The sequence below is a fragment of the Numenius arquata genome, chromosome 24 (genome assembly GCF_964106895.1).
Source record: "Numenius arquata chromosome 24, bNumArq3.hap1.1, whole genome shotgun sequence".
Classification (NCBI taxonomy): Eukaryota; Metazoa; Chordata; class Aves; order Charadriiformes; family Scolopacidae; genus Numenius; species Numenius arquata.
In genome coordinates this window covers 5,202,020-5,220,955 of record NC_133599.1, presented here as the reverse complement: position 1 = coordinate 5,220,955, position 18,936 = coordinate 5,202,020, and the positions used below count along the sequence as shown (strand labels likewise).

The window sequence follows — 18,936 nt, the reverse complement described above, 5'->3', positions numbered from 1 at the left end:
CACTCTGGGGGTGTGGGGGTCACTCTGGGGGTGCAGCCCTGAGCTGGGAGGTGCCTTCGGGCTGGCTGGGAGCAGGGGCGGCTCCAGTTGTGCCTTCCATCCCTGTCACAGCCTTGGGTCACTCCTCTGCGGCATGAAAGGTGGAAGCTGGGGAGCTGTGTGAGGGCCGAGAGGGGCAAAACCTCACCATAGTCCCTGTCCCCACTCTCCTGGGACAGTGTCTGTGCTGTGGTCCTGGGTGCAGGATTGGTGCTGCTACCCTGTCCCCACCAGAAGCCACTGCCACCTGTGCAGGTCTCACTGCCGGGACCCCTGTGTGGATGTGGGCTCCTCTGCTGCCCGCATCATTTCCCCTTCCCTGTGGTGACCCCAGGCCCCTACTCAGTGCCCCCCGGTGCACTGTCTTGTGGGGCAAGCGGCCACTAGCCATGGGCAAGCTGGTCATGTCTCCACTCCAAGGTGCCCAGGCCAATGAGGGTGACCCAAGCTGTGGGACAGGGACATGTAAGGGCATGTGGTGGCACTGCTGATGAGAACGTGCAGCAGCAAGTCCCAGGTGGGACTGAGGCTGGAGGTGCTGGATGCCAGGGCTGATGGTGGGAGCCAGGGATGCCTCCACCATCAGCTGCATCCTCTGAAGACCGAACAAGACTTGTACGTGGACTGAGCTCAAGTTATCATTAATATGATAAATGACCCAATTTGCAGAGGATCCAGGTGAAAATAAAGTTTCGACAGTGACCATAACCTTGTGTCATCGTTCAGCCAAGGATACCTAAAGCATCTGCTTGTCTCCATAGTGTTGGGTGACACTCGCATGTGCTGATGCCCCTTGAAATGCTTGTGGAGCACAATCACCCAGCCTTTTGGCTGCTGCTGAGTCAAGCCCTACGCATTTAGCCCTTTTAATCTTTCCCCTTACGTCAGTCCTTCCAGCCCCCTTGGCTGCTGCCACACGGTCCCCTCTGCTGTCACCTCCTGTTTGTCTGGAGCAGTGGCGATGGAGGAAGCAAGAAATAAATCAGCAAATACTCCCTTATCCCTGTTTGTGGGGCTCTGAGGGCAGCCAGGGTCTGGTTCTGCTGTGTGAGAGGGAGTTAGCACCTCCAGCTCTGGGGCCACCAACATCAGAAGGTCACGGACCTATTGGAGCGGGGCCAGAGGAGGCCCCGGAGATGCTGGGAGGGCTGGAGCCCCTCTGCTGTGAGGACAGGCTGAGAGAGTTGGGGGGGTTCAGCCTGGAGAAGAGAAGGCTCCGAGGTGACCTTAGAGCCTCTTCCAGTCCCTCAAGGGGCTCCAGGAAAGCTGGGGAGGGACTCTGGATCAGGGAGGGGAGCCATAGGAGGAGGGGGAAGGGTTTGACACTGAAAGGGGGAGATTGAGCTGAGATGTGGGGAAGAACTTCTTTGCTGTGAGGGTGGTGAGAGCCTGGCCCAGGTTGCCCTGAGAAGCTGTGGCTGCCCCATCCCTGGAGGGGTTCAAGGCCAGGTTGGAGGGGGCTTGGAGCAACCTGGTGTGGTGAGAGGTGTCCCTGCCCAGGGCAGGGGGTGGCACTGGAGGGGATTTAAGGTGCCTTCCAACCCAAACCATTCTATGGTTCTATGTCTCTGTCTCCTCGAGGCTGGAAAGGGCTGTTGATGCTGCGGGGCTGGATCGTACCCTGACCCCGGCTGGTGCTGACCCCGGCTCTGCAGCTGGAGACTGGGCAGAGGGCACGAACCAATGAGCTCTCCCAGGAATGCTTATGGTTTCCCCCAAAAAACATCCTCAGGGAAAGCAAAGCTGAAATTCAGTCTTTGTGCAGCAGCCAAGAGCCCTGGGGTTGTGAGACACGGCGAGAAGCGTGAGCTCAGAGGTGGTTTTTGCCAGCTGAGGACCCCGGCCTGGCCACAGGGCTGCTCCAGTCTGGGATAACAGGCACCAGCTTTGCTGGGGGAGTGGAGAAGAAACAGCTGAGCCTTGAATTGGCCCCAAATGCCCAAATGGAGGGGTTGCACATGAGCTGGCTGCTGCCTCATTAGGTTAAACGGGAAACCAGCAGGGCAGGGCTGGGAGCGGGTGGGTGTGATGGGGCAGGGCACCCGCACAGCCGGTTCCCAGTAAGTGATTTAACCAGCTCGGACTGGAAGAGATGGGCAGAGAACCAGCCTCCACCCGCAGCTCCTGCCCTGGGAGCCTGGGCTCAGACCAGTGCTGTGGGCCAGGGTATGTTGATTCTAGTTATAACCTAAAGATAATAGTATTTTTCATGGAATCACGGAATTGTCAGAGTTGGAAGGGACCTCTAGAGATCATCTAGTCCAACTCTCCTGCTGAAGCAGGGTTGCCCAGAGCACATCACTCAGGGCTGCATCCAGGAGGGGCTTGAAGATCTCCAGAGAAGGGGACTCCACACCCTCCCTGGGCAGCCTGTTCCAGGGCTCTGTCACCCTCACCGGAAAGAAGTTTCTCCTCATATTTGAATGGAACTTCCCATGTTCCAGCCTGTGCCCGTTGCCCCTCGTCCTATCACTGGGAACCACTGAAAAGAGTCCGGCTCCATCCTCCTTCAACCCACCCTTTAGGTACTTGTAAACATGGATAAGGTCTCCCCTCAGCCTTCTCTTCTCCAGGCTAAAGAGCCCCAGCTCTCTCAGCCTTTCCTCACAAGGGAGATGCTCCAATCCCTCCATCATCTTAGTTGCCCCACGCTGGACTCTCTCCAGTAGTTCCCTGTCTCTCTTGAACTGGGGAGCCCAGAACTGGACACAGTATTCCAGTTGTGGCCTCCCCAGCGCAGAGCAGAGGGGGAGAATGACCTCCCTGGACCTACTGGCCACACTCTTCCCTACGCAGCCCAGGATCCCATTGTCCCTCTTGGCAACAAGGGTGCATTGCTGGCTCATGGAAAGTTTGCTATCCACCAGGACTCCCAGATCCTTCTCCTCAGTAGTGCTTTCCAGAAGATCCACCCCTAACCTATATTGGTGCCTGGGGTTCTTCCTCCCCAGGTGCAGGACCCTTGCTTGGGATTTTTTTTTTTCTCATTTTGCAGTTAAAGTGGAGCAAAAATACATGTGACCTGTCTAATTCCCCCGTCCCCTTGCAAACCCACGGGTAGTTGGTGGGTTCAGTGCCAGTTTTAAAGCTGAGTTAATGATTTGGGCAGGAGTAGTGAAAAAAAACCATCAGTATGAGCAGCACAGTGAGGGAGAGCTCCAAATTCTGGGGCCAAAAAGCCTTCGCAGGGGGATGGGGGGGGGGGGGGTTGCAGGTTTGTTCTGTCTTTGGTAGGGTGTTATAACCTGTGGGTTATACACAATCTTGTAGTTTGGGTTATTTGAACTCTTAAAATAACACTCCCTGTTTCTTTGGTGCTTTTCCCCTGCCCCAAATGCCTTCTGGCCTTGGCTGGACCACTGCACACGAGGAAAGGATGGGGACTCGTGCTGCGGGTCCCGATGATGCCGGCGGTGCCCTTGCTTTGAGACCTGGGGGGTTTGGGGAGACGGTGACCCCCCGGATGGGCCCTTCCCGCACCCCGCTTGCACGGCGGCAAACAGGAAACGTGTGAGCACCGGCAGTTGAGTGTCACCCGAAAACGGAAAGTCGCCTTGGGTAAGAGAGAAAATGAGAGCTCGGGCGCGGGGCAGGTCAGTGGGTGACAGCGGCACCCCTGGCCCGGGACCAGCATCCCTCCCAGCCCAGGGAGACCCGCTGCCCCCGGCACCCCGAAACTGAGGGTCCTTCTCGGGACGGGGGAAAGGTAAGTTTTGCCGCTCCGGGGATCGCTCACACATCACCTTAAAAAATAGAAAAGCAAGGAAAATAAGAGGGGTTTCTTGCTGGTGGTGAGCGGGGGGGGGCTTTTTCTCGCTGCCTGTGGGGGGACTCTGGCTGGGGGCCCTTTTCTGATGGCTGGGAGCAGCGTGGGGTGTTTTGGAGGGGAGGTGGGTCGCCAGGAGTTGGTGATGCTGGGGGGAGACCCTGCTCAGGTGGGGCCAGGGGGTGCACAGTTCTCGTGCCAGCCCCCTTCCTTGTTCTGCACCCCCTTTGTGAGGTGGGCTCAGCTCCACCACCCCCCCCCCAGGGCTGGGGCAGGTAACTGGGGGCTTCTCAATGTCTTAACCCCACCTGCCCCCGCCCCGAGCTCCCACTTCTGCTGTGTTAGAGGCTGGGACCACCATAAAGGCACCCAGTTTCTGCCTTTCCCCCCCCCCTTCCACCCCGCAGTGTCCAGTGGGCCTCCAGCAACTCCACAAGACCTTCTTGCTTTAAGGGGAAGGGAATATTTTGGGGGCTTATTCCCACGTTTCTAGTGCACCCTGGGATTTAGGAGAATCACTGTTTCATGTTGCAGAAGGAAAGGAGCAGGGGGCTGGAGCAGCCGGGGGGGGGGGGGGGGTGGTGTCCCTGGACGGGGAGCGGAAAGCCGGCTCGAGCATGGCCCCCGCTCTGCGTCACCGCTTTTCATGGCTGTGGTTTCCTCTGCTCAGCTTTTTTTGGCTTTGCCATGCAGAGAACAACCCCTCCTGGGGACGGCACGGTGGCTGTTGGTGATGCTGCCACCCACCCCGGGGTCGGGGAGAGGGGAACGGGGGGGTCCTGAGCTCAGGCCCCACAAGTTGGGGTGAGTGATGGAAACCTGCCCGAGGTCTCGCGCAGCCTCTCCGGAGGTGACTCACGGCTGCGAAAGCCGGGGGGGGAATTTTGAAAGCTGCTGATGAGCTCCGAGAAAGCAGGTGGAACCACCACGTTTTATCCAGACGTCCAGCAGCACCTCGGCTGGTCCTTTGCTGGTGTCACCTCCCGGCTGTGTCACCACCCGGGTGGCCCTTGAGCCCTGGCAGTGCCGGTGTCCTGCGCATCCTCCATAGCCGGGCTGGACCATGGAGGAGATTTGGGATGGGCGCTTGGCCAGTGGCAGGAGAAGCCGCTTGCCCAGTGGGTGTTGGGCTCACAGCCGGTGGGGACGGCCGTTGCTGACTGCGGGTCGAGGCTCCTTTTGCACCACGCAATCGGAGATAAGCCCTTCTCTTCCTATTGCCAAACCCGGGGAGCATTTACATCACCCAAAATGGATTTCCAGCTCAGTCCCACTCCGCCGTCTCCCTCCACACCAGAGCGAAGATCTCTGGCAAGGAGAGAGCCGGCCGAGGACCAGGACCAAGCCAGGAGCCATGGCCGAGCGCCGGGCGGCCACCAAGGGCCGTCGGATGGGCTCCAGCCGGCGCAAGCAGCTGCGGGAGGGCTACGGCGAGGCACCGGCCCCAGGCCCCGGTGAGGAGCCGCCATGGGCATCCGAAATAGTGCAGAAGCTGCAGGACTTCTTCAAGGAGCGAGACAAGGACCAGGTGGGGTTTGTCACCCGCTCAGACATGCAGGTAAGGGATGGGGACATTGTCTCAGGTCAAATGCCACCAGGGTGGAAGGAGCCTGGATGATGGGTAGGTTTTTTTTCCCCCTGATTTGCTTTGCTTTTAGAAATTGCAGGAGAAGGATTTCCCGTGCAGCATGGAGGAGCTGGAGCTTGTCTTCGACGGGATGGATGCCGCCGGCACCGGGCGGTTGAGCACCGAGGATTTCACTGCCGGGCTCCGTAAGTGCCCACACGCTGCCTCCAAGAAGCGCTCTTCTTGCTGGGTGGCACATGGTGGTCCCAAAAGTGTCCCCATACCCAGGTCTCAGCCCATGGCTCACCTGGTGAGGGGTCCTATTGTGCTGAAGTGGCTTGTGGAAGCCATAGGGTGGGAAGTGTTGGGATTTGGGCTTTGCTGTCACCCCGAGTGGACACTGAAGGTTTGGGGTGTCTGTTGGCAGGACAGTTCCTGAGCTCCCAAAAAGCTGCCAGGGACCACCGCCGGAGGAAAACGGCATCCCGGAGGGTCCGCTTGGTCCTCCCCAGCCCGATGTTGGAGGGGGTGGACAGCGAGGAGCGGAGACACTTTGCTGCCTTCATGGACCAGCTGGGCACGGACAACGTCTCTGAAGAGTAAGCCACCCTGTTTAGCACCCATGGGTGTCCTGCAGGATGGGGCAGAGCTGTCTGAGGGGGAAAGGCTTGGGGCAGGACGTTCCCCATGAGGGCAAAGAGCCCAGAAATGGCTTGGAGGTGCCTTTACCCCAAGCAGAAGAACAGAGGACAGGATCACGGTCACCCCAATGTTCATCTGTCCCCCTCAGGACCACACATCCTGAATGGTGTGAACTAAATGACCTGGGACCCCATAGCTGGCCCATCTTTGGGGAGTTTGGGGGGGATGCTCACCACAAAAATAACCCTTCTCCCTGCAGACAGGAGATCTGGCAGCTCTGGGTGAAGCTCCGGCAGGATGAACCCCAGCTCCTGGGCAACCTGGAGAACTTTCTGGCCAAGATGAGGCACCGCATCCAAGAAGCCAGGAATAAGAAGGAGGCTTTGGAGGTGACTCTCAACAGGTGGGCCACCTCTGGGCAGGGGAGAGGGATGGGACAGGAAGGATGGGGACAGGGATGGGGCCCCCTGCTCACCCCAGCTGTGGAGATGCACCTGAGGAGGGAGAAAACCGGGTGCTTTCAGCATCTCCATCGGTGAAAATCCAGAGGTTTCACTTGGAGCTGATGTTTGGGGTCGAGCTCCCTCTGCAGTCACACAGGGGATGGCAAAAGTGCCAGACTCAGGCCGCTGGACACATCCTTGCTTGGGTCAACCCCACCAGGCAGACCTGTGGGGTCCTGGGGACCTGCACCCACGGCAGCAGGGTCTGATGCCCCCTGGCCTTGTTGTCCCCGCAGGCGCGTGGCTGAGCACGACAAGGAGGTGCAGCAGCTCTGCGAGGCCCTGGAGCAGCAGATCCAGCAGGAGCAGCAGCGGCTGCAGCAGGAGGTGGGTCACCACCAGCGGCTCCTCTCCGTCGCGGATGGAAATGTTTTACACGGTTACAATTTTCAAAATAATTCGAACCTTATTGATGACGTAAAGCAGATCGAGAGGTTGCATTTTAGCAGCACTTTGTAAACCCCTAAACCGGTTAATTATTAAGTGAGTAAACAAAATAATTGTGCAGTGACTTAGTTACAGGTTTGAAGATGGCAAGATTCACACTGACTTACTGGAAGGTGTCCCAAATCAATACATATATGAATAAGCAGAGGTGCAAATCACAGGTTAATACATGTCTATATCTAAGCAAAGCATGTAACTGTGCGCACACACACATCCAGGTCTCCCAACGGGAATTTCTTAATAGCAGGTAATGCCAGTGAGCCAAAAGGTGCCGCTTTTAGGTCCTACAGGTTAACGGATGGACAAAAGATCCTCCACATCCATAAAGCTAATGTGTATCTCACAACATACAGGTGGAAAGGTGGATGAGAAAGGGAAATTTTAACTATAGGCTAGTCTCTCTTTCTCAGATTTAGGGTAAATACTCTTATCCTCACCGCCTACCCCAGGAGGGAACCCAGCACCCCCAAGCCCCCATGGCAGCTCCCAGGTGGGCGAGTGGGTGCCAATGTCCTTGTTGCCATCGCAGAGCGTGGCCCGGAGCCACCAGCACAGCGTGGAGCTGCAGCAAGCGCTGGACGCCAGCGAGAGGGAGGTGCAGCGCTTGGTCGCGGCACAGATGGAGGTGAGCTGGCCCCAGCCCCTGGTCCCCCATCACGTGTCTGGGGTCTCTGGCCTGTGCCTGTAGCAACAACACGGTGTTGTACAGCTGATCCCAGCCTGTCCCCTGGTGCAGGTTGTCACATAGGACCTCTCCTTTCCCATCCCCATGCTCCCCTTCAACCCCAGAGCATCCAAGTTGAGTTTCCCACCCACCCCCCCTGGGGGTGGAAATTCAGCCCCAGGTCTAGAGGAGATAGCTATCCATCGTTCTTTACTGTGGGTGTCATGGGGGTCCTGGTGGGGTGTGAGTGTCCTGGTTGCCGTCCTGCAGCTGGAGACACGGTGCCGCAGCCTCCGCAGCACCCAGCAAGCCGCCAGCACCGAAAACCGGCAGCTGGAGGAAAGCAACCAGGAGCTGGAGGATCGTCTGCAGCATCTCCACCAGCAGCTCCAGCAGACCCAGGGGCGCCTACAGACAGCAAGGGCTTCGGTGGTCTGGGTACGGGTGGAGGAGCCCGGGTGAGTAGCTGTGGGTGACCATTGTATCCCTCTGCACATCCGTGGTTTCCTGCTGGGGGCTGCAGAGGACGGGGAATGAGTTTGATGAGTCCCAGTGGTCTCCATGGTGAAGATTAATCATGGCTTGGTGTGAAAAGTATCAGGAAAAAAATCCCAGGACTGTCACCACTGTGCACTGAACCTGTCATTCAAGGGTGGTGCGGGCAGAGACGGGAATGTCCTTCACCCAGAAGAATCCAACCAGGACTGATCCAAGGGTTGCAGGTTTTGCTGTCCTGCTCCAGGGCTGGGGACAACCCTGGGGCGGTGATAGACACGGTGAAGAGGATGCAATTGCCATTTTGACCCCTGTGCTCTGTGTTTGCAGGGATAGAGTGGTGACAGAGCTGCCAGTCGAGATGCCCCTGTCCCCACAGGTACTTCAGCTGGGAATGTGGGGGTGGGATGGGGTGTCTGGGCTCCAGGGCCTTGCACTGTTCGGTTTGGGACTGTTGGGGAGGCCAAGAGCACAGGGAGATCCTGCAGCAGGGGCAGACCCTCCCCTAAAAGCTTTCTCAATCTGGGTCAGCACAATGCCCTGCAGATGCTTGGGAAGGGAGGGGGTAGCAACACGTAAGTTCTGATACCCCCAAGATTTCGGGTGGGTACGTCTGGATACCGGCCCGGAAAGCTCAGCATCGTTTCTCATCAATAAGCTCCCTCGCCAAGCGCTTTTCTCTCGCCTCTCTCCACCCTGTTTGCCACAGACGAGTCCGGAGAAGAGCGAGAAGTACCGCTCCGAGACACGGATCAGGCTGGGGTCCCAGAGCGACGAGCCCAAAGCCAAGAGCACCCACCAAGTGTAAGGGGTCCTGGGCACCGGCTGCTGCTTCAGCTCATGCCCTCGACATCCGCGAGCCGGTACCGAGCAACCAAGTCCTCCTCCCTCCGCAGGGAAAAAAAACATATTTAGTCCTTTTATTGCTCCTTTCCCACCCATCTCTCATCCTGGAGGTCAGACCGCTTACCCCAGCTCAATGCCCTGTGTCGCTCCCTGGCTCAGGCAGTGGCTGTACCTGACTGAGAGGTGGTTTTTTCACCTCTGATAATGTGAACATGGAGCCTGGGAGAAGGCACATTCACTTGCCAGGCAGGATTCAGCCCCAGGTCTGTCCCCCTGGGGGTGCAACCCCTTTTTCACTGCCCCTGGTTGCTGGCTGTGTGACCCACCAGTATCACCCAGAGGGTAAATTGGAGAGGGATGGGGTGAGGTGATGGAGGAGGGACCCTCCTGGTACCAGCCCAGATGGATGGGAGGGAGCTGGAGCCTCACCTGGGGACTGGGCTGACACACACACCCCCCCACCACCCTTTTCTGCCCTTTCCAGGGTTTGGGAGATGCCGCCAGCAGAAATAAGCCTTTTGGGAGCCCTGCGGAGAGCGAGCTCTGCGGAAGAGGACCCCTTCCCAGAATTTCTGAAAGAGGAACGCTTTTCTGACCAAAGCTCTTTGCTAAGAGAGATGAATGATGCAATAGCGGCTCTGAGCAAACAGCTGAAGCCACAGGCACCGGGTGCACCCCCCACCCTGGCAGATGCTGCCCATCACCCCCGGGACGATGCTGAGCCCCAAACAGAGCTGGAGGCAGCCACAGCCCATGGCACAACCCCCGGGGTCCTGCAAGAGACCCTCCCCAGCCACATCGGTCACCAGCTGGTTGAAGGAGACCTGAAAGAGGGACCGGCTGCAGCTGAGCTTCGTGCTCCAGACGTGACACAGGCTGGTGCGTCTGTGGGAGCCGGGCACCACAGGGCTCAGGAGCCGGGGGCAGAGCAGGGAGAGAGCCCGGAGGAGGCACAGAGGGTGTTATTCCTGCAGGGAAAGGGTGCCGGTGTGAAGGAGCTGGTGCTAAAGGTGGCTGAGCATCCACAAGGAGCACCGGGAGAGAGCACAGAGGCAGGAGAGCAGGCACTGATGGAGGTGGAGGGAGAAGGATGGATGCAGGAAAAAGCACGGGACCCAGGAGAAGCTGAGAAAGTGGCATTAGGCTGGGGACAAGGTCTGGAGGCAGGTCTGGGGCTGCCTGAGGCACGTCTAGCAGCAGGATGGCAGCTTGTCATAGATGAGCTTGGCCTGGCTGTGGCTCCAGCAGAGCACACACAGCCCCTGGGCATGGGGCTGGGAGAAGAGACTCACCCACCATCAGGGCTCTCCAAAAAACTTGAAATAAAGCTGGGAGAGCGCCTGGAGCCAGAGCTACCCTCCCCAGGGGAGGCACGAACGGGAGCAGCCCATGGGGACAGTGTCCTCCCTGAGGTGACAGCAGCTCCTGGCCCTGGGATGCTGGAGGAAGAGCATGTTGGGACGGAGGTGCAGCCCCGGGGACAGACCGTGGATGCTGAGGAGCTGCCAGCCCAGGCTCAGCATGGAGGGAGCAGCAGAGCCGGGGCCGAGGAAGGGGATGTGGAGGTCCTGCAGCCTCAGGGTGAGTCTGCAAGGGAAGAGGCAGCGCGGGGAGGGAGTGTGGGACCAGAGGTGCCGGTGGCTGTGCCACCCTCCGACTTGCAAGAAGGCAGAGTGGGACCAGATGTGCCACCGCTGGAGGCCCAGAGCAGCGATGTCAACATGCAGCGGCTTCCAGAGGTAGAGGCAGATCTGCAGCCCCCGAGTGAGGCCAGCTCCCTGGATACAGAGCAGGGAGGGAGCGTGGCTCCAAAGGTTGAACCCCTGGATCAGGTCGATAAAGCAGAGTTAGTGGAAACAGTGGAGGCAGAGGACTCCCAGGCAGACATGGAGCTGCATGCGGGTCCCAGCATTGAAACTCTTGAGGGAGAGGGGGACCGTGCAGCCACACAGCTCATGGAGGAGGCTGAAGATGGGGCACAAGGGCAGGGTGAGCATGAGCTGCCACACGAGCCTGTGCTTGATCCACAGGGAGCAGGAGTCGGGCAGGGAGAGGGGGCTGGTGCAGATGTGCAACTACAGGAGGAGGCTGGAATCCTGGACACGCTGGGGGACCAGAGCACTGATGCCAATGTGCAGTTAATTGCAGAGGTGGAGGAGCTCAAATTTACCCCAGGAGGGGGCACGGTGACAGATCTGCAGCCCGTGAGTGAGGCTGATGACCTGTGGACAGAGCAGGGAGGGAGCGTGGCTCCAGATGTTGAATCCCTGGATCAGGTCGATAAACCAGAGTTAGTGGAAACAGTGGAGGCAGAGGACTCCCAGGCAGACATGGAGCTGTGTGAAGGTCCCAGCCTCGAAACCCTCCAGGGAGGGGAGGACCATGCAGCCGTTCAGCTTGGGGAGGAGGCTGGAATCCTGGACACGCTGGAGACTCAAAGCACTGATGCCAATGTGCAGCTAATTGCAGAGGTGGAGGAGCTCAAACTTACCCCAGGAGGGGGCACAGAGACAGATCTGCAGCCCCTGAGTGAGGCTGGTGCCCTGTGGACAGAGCAGGGAGGGAGCGTGGCTCCAGATGTGCAAGAGCCAGATCACGTTGATAAACCAGAGTTAGTGGAGATGGAGGCAGAGAACTCCCAGGCAGATATTCAGCTGAGTGGGGGTCCCAGCCTCGAAACTCTCCAGGGAGGGGAGGACCATGTATCTGTTCAGCTTGGGGAGGAGGCTGAGGATGGGGCACAAGGGCAGGGTGAGCATGAGCTGCCACACAAGCCTGTGCTTGATCCACAGGGAGTAGGAGTCGGGCAGGGAGAGGGGGCTGGAATCCTGGACACGCTGGGGGACCAGAGCACTGATGCCAATGTGCAGCTAATTGCAGAGGTGGAGGAGCTCAAACTTACCCCAGGAGGGGGCACAGAGACAGATCTGCAGCCCCTGAGTGAGGCTGATGACCTGTGGACAGAGCAGGGAGGGAGCGTGGCTCCAGATGTTGAACCCCTGGATCAGGTCGATAAACCAGAGTTAGTGGAAACAGTGGAGGCAGAGGACTCCCAGGCAGACATGGAGCTGTGTGAGGGTCCCAGCATTGAAACCCTCGAGGGAGAGGGGGACCGTGCAGCCACACAGCTCATGGAGGAGGCTGAGGATGGGGCACAAGGGCAGGGTGAGCACGGGCTGGCACATGAGCCTGTGCTTCACCCTTATGTAGTGACCATCGGGCAGGGAGAGGAGGCTGGTGCAGATGTGCAACTACAGGAGGAGGCTGGAATCCTGGACACACTGGAGGACCAGAGCACTGATGCCAACGTGCAGCTAATTGCAGAGGTGGATGAGTTCAAACTGACCCCAGGAAGGAGCAAGGAGACAGATCTGCAGTCCATGAGTGAGGCTGGCTCCCTGGATACAGAGCAGAGAGGGACCGTGGCTCCAGATGTTGAACCCCTGGATCAGGTCGATAAAGCAGAGTTAGTGGAAATGGTGGAGGCAGAGGACTCCCAGGCAGACATGGAGCTGCGTGGAGGTCTCAACACAGAAGCCCCACGGGCAGGACAGGGTAGAGCAGCCACACAGCTCATGGAGGAGGCTGAAGATGGGGCACAAGGGCAGGATGAACATGAGCTGCCACACGAGCCTGTGGCTGATCCGCAGGGAACAGGAATTGGGCAGGGAGAGGGAGCTGGTGCAGATGTGCAACCACGGGAGGAGGCTGGAATCCTGGACATGCTGGAGACTCAAAGCACTGATGACAACGTGCAGCTAATTGCAGAGGTGGAGGATCTCAAATCAGCCTCAGGAGGGGGCAGAGAGGCAGATCTTACACCCCTGGGTGCCGCTGGGATGTGGGAAGGGGAGCAGAGCCAGACTCCTGGTTCCGTGGCAGGTCTATGTGCAGCTCATACCCCAGACACCTGGGAGGGAGCCGCTGGTGCACGTGTGTCACCTCCAGGTGAGGCCACTTTGTGTCCTGAGGGTGATGCTGCTGCAGAGGATCCCAGTCTGGAAGCAAAGCTGGGAGCGCTCACTGGTCCCAATGGGCAGGTCCCAGGGGATACGCAGCCACTGGAATTACTGCAGAGAGAGAGGGCTGTGGCAGAGGGGAAGCCTCTGGATGGAGCTCAAGGTCTGGAAATCATGCAGGGAGAGAGGCTGGAGGCAGGGGCAAGGACTTTAGTTGAAACTCAGGATCTAGGGCTAAAGCAGGGCCATGATGATGGTGTGTCTATGCTGGCCTCCCCGGTCTCCAAGGTGCCAGTACAAATCAGTACACTAAAGCTGGAAACTGTGATGCAGAAGGATGTTCTCATTCCAGATGTGCTGTGGCTAGGCGCTTCGGGACAAGCAGCCCACAGTGAGCTTCAGGAGCAGGTCTCGGCACAGGCAGATAAGGTGAGGCTTCACACTGCTTCCCAGCAGCTGGAGGAGAAGCCACCACATGCAATGGAAACAGAGCAAGTAGCTGCCGGACCTGCTGAGCCTCCAAAACAAGATGTGCCACCAGTGTCAACCCTTCACCAAAGGGTCCAACGGGAAGATGCTGGGAATGATCGGTTGGGGATGGAACTTGGAGACAGATCACTGGGGGATGCAGCCAACAGCAGCCTGCAGCCTCAAAGGGAGCTCTTGGGAGAACAGAGCAAAGACCTCAGTGTTGGTCAACGGGAGAAGCAGCAAGAAGTTGGGCAGAAAATGAGCCAGAAAAGTGAGCCCAGCCCAGGAGAGCCACGGGCTGTGACTGCAGATGGGGCAGGAGCTGCCCCAAGGGGTTCTTCTGAATCCTCCCTGGACCCAGACCACCTCTACAACGTGCTGTTCATCGGGGACTCCCACGTGGGCAAAACATCGTTCCTCTACCGCTTGCACACCGACACCTTCAACCCCCACCTCACCAGCACCGTGGGTAGGTCTCCTCCAGCTCCAGCACAGCTCTGCACCCGCTTGGCTGACCTTTCACAACTCCCCTTCCTCCACCCCACAAGCTGCTGGTGATCATTACACGCGTGTTACAGCTCATGCCAAGCGTGCTGTACAACCTGTCACCAAGGACCAAATAGGACCACCAACTTCACAAGCCTGAGTGCTCATGAGCAGGCAATGCTGGTCCTCCTTGCCCTCTCTAGGGCAGCAATACCAATGGCTCTGATGTTTTTCCCTCTGCTTTGCCTTTCAGCTCTGTTCTCCTCTCTTAACCAATCTGGGTTTATTCATTGTGAGATTAGAGACCTTCCCAAAATCCAGCCATTAAAGAGCTAAAACCCAAAGGTTCACTTGGGACCAGTTTGCTTGATCTTTGGCCTCAGACCACACCTGCACCGTGTGCCTTCTCCATCCGTCCTCTGTCACAGGGACGGACTCAAAAATATCCCCTTTTGTGTCTCCTAGGACTGGATTATCGGGTCAAAAACCTCATGGTGGACAACAAGCACTTTGGTCTCCGCCTGTGGGACTCGGCTGGTCAAGAAAGGTGAGCTGCTGTGCTGTCTGCTTAAGGAGAGCAACCTGTGGTTTTGTTTTCTCTGGTACGTTAGTGGAAATGGCCATTATTTGCTTTGCTTAGCAAAGGAGGGGCTGTTTGAGAAGGGACTCTGGACATTATGTGATCTGAAAAAGCATAATAAAGGAAGTAATTAAGATAAAGGCTGTTGGTACAGTCTCTACAATCAGGGTAGGAGCAAAATCTGGGCTTTGCCTTTTTTTGTAGACATACTTTCCCAGCTTTCCCACTGGGATTTCAGATCGATCCTAGGCAAAAACCTCCTTAGACCGTACGGGTGACTGTTTAAAATGCACGCAGGTACCGCAGCATCACCAAGCAGTTCTTCCGGAAGGCGGACGGGGTGGTGCTGATGTACGATATCACATCGGAGTATTCCTTCTCGGACACACGGTACTGGCTGAGCTGCATCCAGGTGAGTGAAGAAGGGAAACCTCATCCCGTCCCCAAGATCTGGGAACTCCAAGATCAGGATTTCCCCACCTGACCTTTGCCACCAGCTAGGGATGGACATCTGGGGGTGTGCCCAAGCACTTTGTAAAGGGCATTTTCCTTTACTTTGGTTAGAAAATGATTTTTTTGGGAGGATTTAAGTTCAGGTACTGACAATTGTCACACTTTTGCAGTGTTTCCTGGGGTAATTTGTTGATAGCATCGTCATGATAACAAGCAACTCCTTTAAAAATTAAAAACCGGAAAATGTTAAAAGTGACTTTGAGAACACTCGTAAATCAAGAACAGCCCACTTTGAGTCCTGGGCAACAGGAAATAACTCGTGTCTTATTAAAGACTTCTTGTCAGAGATTTCCAGTCAAGTGCAAAGTCCGTCTTTACAAACGCTGGAACAAAATGGGATGTCACCTTGTTCAGTGTGTGTAAATCCCAGGCAGAGCATCTTCTGGAGGGCTCCTGAAGTCAAACACACTATGGATTCACTACAAGGGTGACTCGTCCAGTGTTATGCCCTGTTCATAGACCAGGACAGATGATTTAAGAGAAAGAAAAAAAAATATCCCTTACTTACATGCTGTTAAACTTGCTTAAGAATTTAAGGTTTTATTACCAGCCCAAATCCGTGGGCATCCTTCACGGTGCTCCAGGATGTGTGTAGATGGTGTGACCAACTGTGACTCGAGGGAGCTTCAGTCACGCTCCTACTCCTCTTCTCTTTAATTGTCCAGGAAGGAGCAGAAGATGGAGTCATTATTCTGCTTCTCGGGAACAAAACCGACTGCGCTGCCGAGAGACAGGTCCCTACCCAGGAGGGGGAACGCTTGGCCAAGGTAGGTGCAGGGCCCTGCTGTCCCCCCAGGTTAGGCAGGGACAGCTAAGGATGGGTGCCACCAGCCTGAGGACCTGGAAAAAGATGAAAGCCCTTCACTCGCCCTTTGTACATCATCAAAGTGATCCTTGAACCCATCTTTCACCCTCCCCTGCCCTGCTTTCCCCTCGCCATTTTAGTTCTGTCTCAGCGCTGCCCCAGTGAAACAGTTTATGGAGCTGGATCTATAAATTAAAACATTTTCAGTGCTTATCTTTGCTGGGAAGTGCCACATGCCTTCCCAACATCATCTAAATAATAAAACCACCAAGCCCTATCTGTTTTAAAGATAGTGAAATGCTTGAAGTAGGATTAATCTCTTCAAAAGTAGGTGGCTAATAAAAATTAGGTGAGAAGAATCTCACCTTTACCAATTCTAATTTCAAAGTTTATGGGATTTGGGCCAGTATCCATTGACCAGTTTTACAAATGGAGGCTGCAGAACAAGGGATTAAATGTCTTTATTTTATTATTATTTTTTTTTTCCACACACCCATCACTGGCAGGCACAAAAAGACCCAGGAACACCTAGTTCTGTCTATGTATTTGCTCTACTAACTGGAACGCATCCCATGAACCTAATGAGGTTCAACAAGGGCAAGTGTAGGGTCCTGCACCTGGGGAGGAAGAACCCCAGGCACCAATATAGGTTAGGGGTGGATCTTCTGGAAAGCACTGCTGAGGAGAAGGATCTGGGAGTCCTGGTGGATAGCAAACTTTCCATGAGCCAGCAATGTGCCCTTGTTGCCAAGAGGGACAATGGGATCCTGGGCTGCGTAGGGAAGAGTGTGGCCAGTAGGTCCAGGGAGGTCATTCTCCCCCTCTGCTCTGCGCTGGGGAGGCCACAACTGGAATACTGTGTCCAGTTCTGGGCTCCCCAGGTCAAGAGAGACAGGGAACTACTGGAGAGAGTCCAGCATAGGGCAACTAAGATGATGGAGGGATCGGAGCATCTCCCTTGTGAGAGAGCTGGGGCTCTTTAGCCTGGAGAAGAGAAGGCTGAGGGGAGACCTTATCCATGTTTACAAGTACCTAAAGGGTGGGTTGAAGGAGGATGGAGCCGGACTCTTTTCAGTTGTTCCCAGTGATAGGACGAGGGGCAACGGGCACAGGCTGGAACATGGGAAGTTCCATTCAAATATGAGGAGAAACTTCTTTCCGGTGAGGGTGCCAGAGCCCTGGAACAGGCTGCCCGGGGAGGTCGTGGAGTCTCCTTCTCTGGAGATCTTCAAACCCCTCCTGGATGCCGTCCTGAGTGATGTGCCCTGAGCAACCCTGCTTCAGCAGGAGAGTTGGACTAGATGATCTCTAGAGGTCCCTTCCAACTCTGACAATTCTGTGATTCCATCTTGTTCCGTCTGCAGTGTCAGCCCTTTCCTTGACACTAAATTGGTGATGTAGCTACCAGAAAAGCTGGATTTCACCCTCACATTCCAGTAAATAAGTTACTGAGTTATTTGTTTCCTTGAATCCTGTTTTCCCTTGACACCATAACTGTCCCGTGGTTATTTACTCCCATATTAAGCTATTCCAATGCAAGAATATTACATTTCTATTGGGGCTCTGTGTCTTCCAGGAGCATCAGCTCATGTTTTATGAATGCAGCGCTGCCTCGGGCCACAACGTCTCCGAGTCCATGGTCAGCTTAGTCAGGTAAGGCATGTGCTTGGATCTTGCCAGCTGTCCTGAATTTAATGGGCTCCCTCCTTGCTTTTTTGACTCCAAATGCTGGTGTGTTGCTGTCGCTTGAGTCTCCCTGTGCCCAAATGTCAGGGAAAACTCGGAGCAGCGTGTGCATGGCCGGGATGAGCCGGAGATAAGTGCTGTAAGATGTCTCCTAAGCAGCCAGCATTGCAAGGAGATTAATAAAACCCTTCTCAGGATGCTGCTGATTTCTCCCCGAAATGATTTCTGTCTGTGATTTGATTTAGGCTGGCGTTTTTAGCAGAGTCCATGGTTCCCAAATCCCGCTGGCTGGAAGGCTCCTAACTCCTGTCAGCCGTGCTGAGCATCCTTCACTCACTTGGCGAGACAAATTGCACAGCAACACGGGATATGGGGGGAAAAGCCTGGCTAATTTGCTTCCTTTTCTCCCAGGTTGCTCAAAGTTCGCGAAGATGAATTAAAAAATAAGGCAAAAGAGGTACCAAAGCCACCGCAGAAGAAAAAGGGCTGCTGCTGGTGATGGACAGACCCCCCTGTTGTGATCTGAAATTGCAGCGACAGCCAGAAAAGTATAAAAATAGCTCTCGGGGGCCATCTCGGCTCCCCATGTGTCTGCCTTGTCTGATCTCCCTCAGATGCTGAGAGCAAAAGCCGCTGCGGAGGAGCCGGTTGCCACCCAGCCCCATTCCCCACTCACTTCCTGCCGTTATCCCAGAGCCCCCGAAATAGTCGTTGGGAAACTTCACCACTTCCTTTTGGAGACAAAAATCCAGGCTGAGGACAGAGGCAGAAAAGGAAGCCGGCTGGATGCGAGATGCTGGAATGATGCTGGAAGCAGCAGGGAGCCAAACCGAGTCTTGGGATAAAAGAAAGGAATACCAGGAGTCACCAGAAAACCAGTGTATAAAATAAGCGGGGTTAGGGCTATTGGTGCTGCTGCACAACAGTGACTTTTGCTCTGGCTTTCTGATCACATTGGATCTGGAACGATGAAATATGCAGTATATCCTAAATGCACTTTGTAAGTCTCTCCAATTAGGCAAAGTAAAGGTAATTTTTCTCTTTCCTGGTTTATCGTCCCAGTGAGCAATAACAGGTCTTGACAGAAGACTGCTAAAAACTGCTCGAAATAAATTCAAAAGCTCCAAAAGCACATCCAGGATAACAGAAAGAGCTCTGGGGTGGTGGGATATAGGATCAGATAAATGCTTGCAAGAGCCCTTCTCCTTGCATTGCTTCCGGAGCAGATTTTTGCACTATTGCAGCGAATCTCAGGACGGGCAGGGAAGAGGAAGTTGCACCCTGCCCTTCTGCAGCCGCGACGGCTTCTTTATGAAGTATGGGGAGTCCTGGTGGACAACAGGATGCTCATGAGGCAGCAATGTGCCCTTGTGGCCAAGAAGGCCAATGGCATCCTGGGGTGCATCAAGAAGAGCGTGACCAGCAGGTGGAGGGAGGTCATCCTCCCCCTCTGCTCTGCCCTGGGGA

At 55.9% G+C, this 18,936-nt stretch overlaps 1 protein-coding gene across 1 annotated transcript; it reads left to right on the top strand.

Annotated features, from left to right (window-relative positions):
* The first annotated feature begins 5,159 nt into the window (after nt 1-5,159).
* RAB44 (RAB44, member RAS oncogene family) lies at nt 5,160-18,512 on the top strand. The gene is made up of 16 exons (XM_074163433.1): nt 5,160-5,363; nt 5,464-5,578; nt 5,800-5,971; nt 6,274-6,417; nt 6,754-6,844; nt 7,494-7,589; nt 7,899-8,086; nt 8,454-8,502; nt 8,833-8,927; nt 9,454-9,848; nt 13,281-13,868; nt 14,351-14,432; nt 14,763-14,877; nt 15,644-15,745; nt 17,360-17,436; nt 17,881-18,512. The coding sequence occupies exons 1-16, from the start codon at nt 5,160-5,162 to the stop codon at nt 17,966-17,968; spliced, it is 2,601 nt and encodes an 866-aa protein (XP_074019534.1). The 3' UTR covers nt 17,969-18,512.
* The last annotated feature ends 424 nt before the right edge of the window (nt 18,513-18,936 follow it).

Excerpts from the sequence above, each read along its gene's own strand:
- RAB44 (XM_074163433.1), top strand. The coding sequence starts at position 5,160 with ATGGCCGAGCGCCGGGCGGCCACCAAGGGCCGTCGGATGGGCTCCAGC. Across the intron at positions 8,503-8,832 it reads AGATGCCCCTGTCCCCACAG|ACGAGTCCGGAGAAGAGCGA; the intron begins GTACTTCAGCTG and ends TGTTTGCCACAG. Across the intron at positions 15,746-17,359 it reads AGGGGGAACGCTTGGCCAAG|GAGCATCAGCTCATGTTTTA; the intron begins GTAGGTGCAGGG and ends TGTGTCTTCCAG.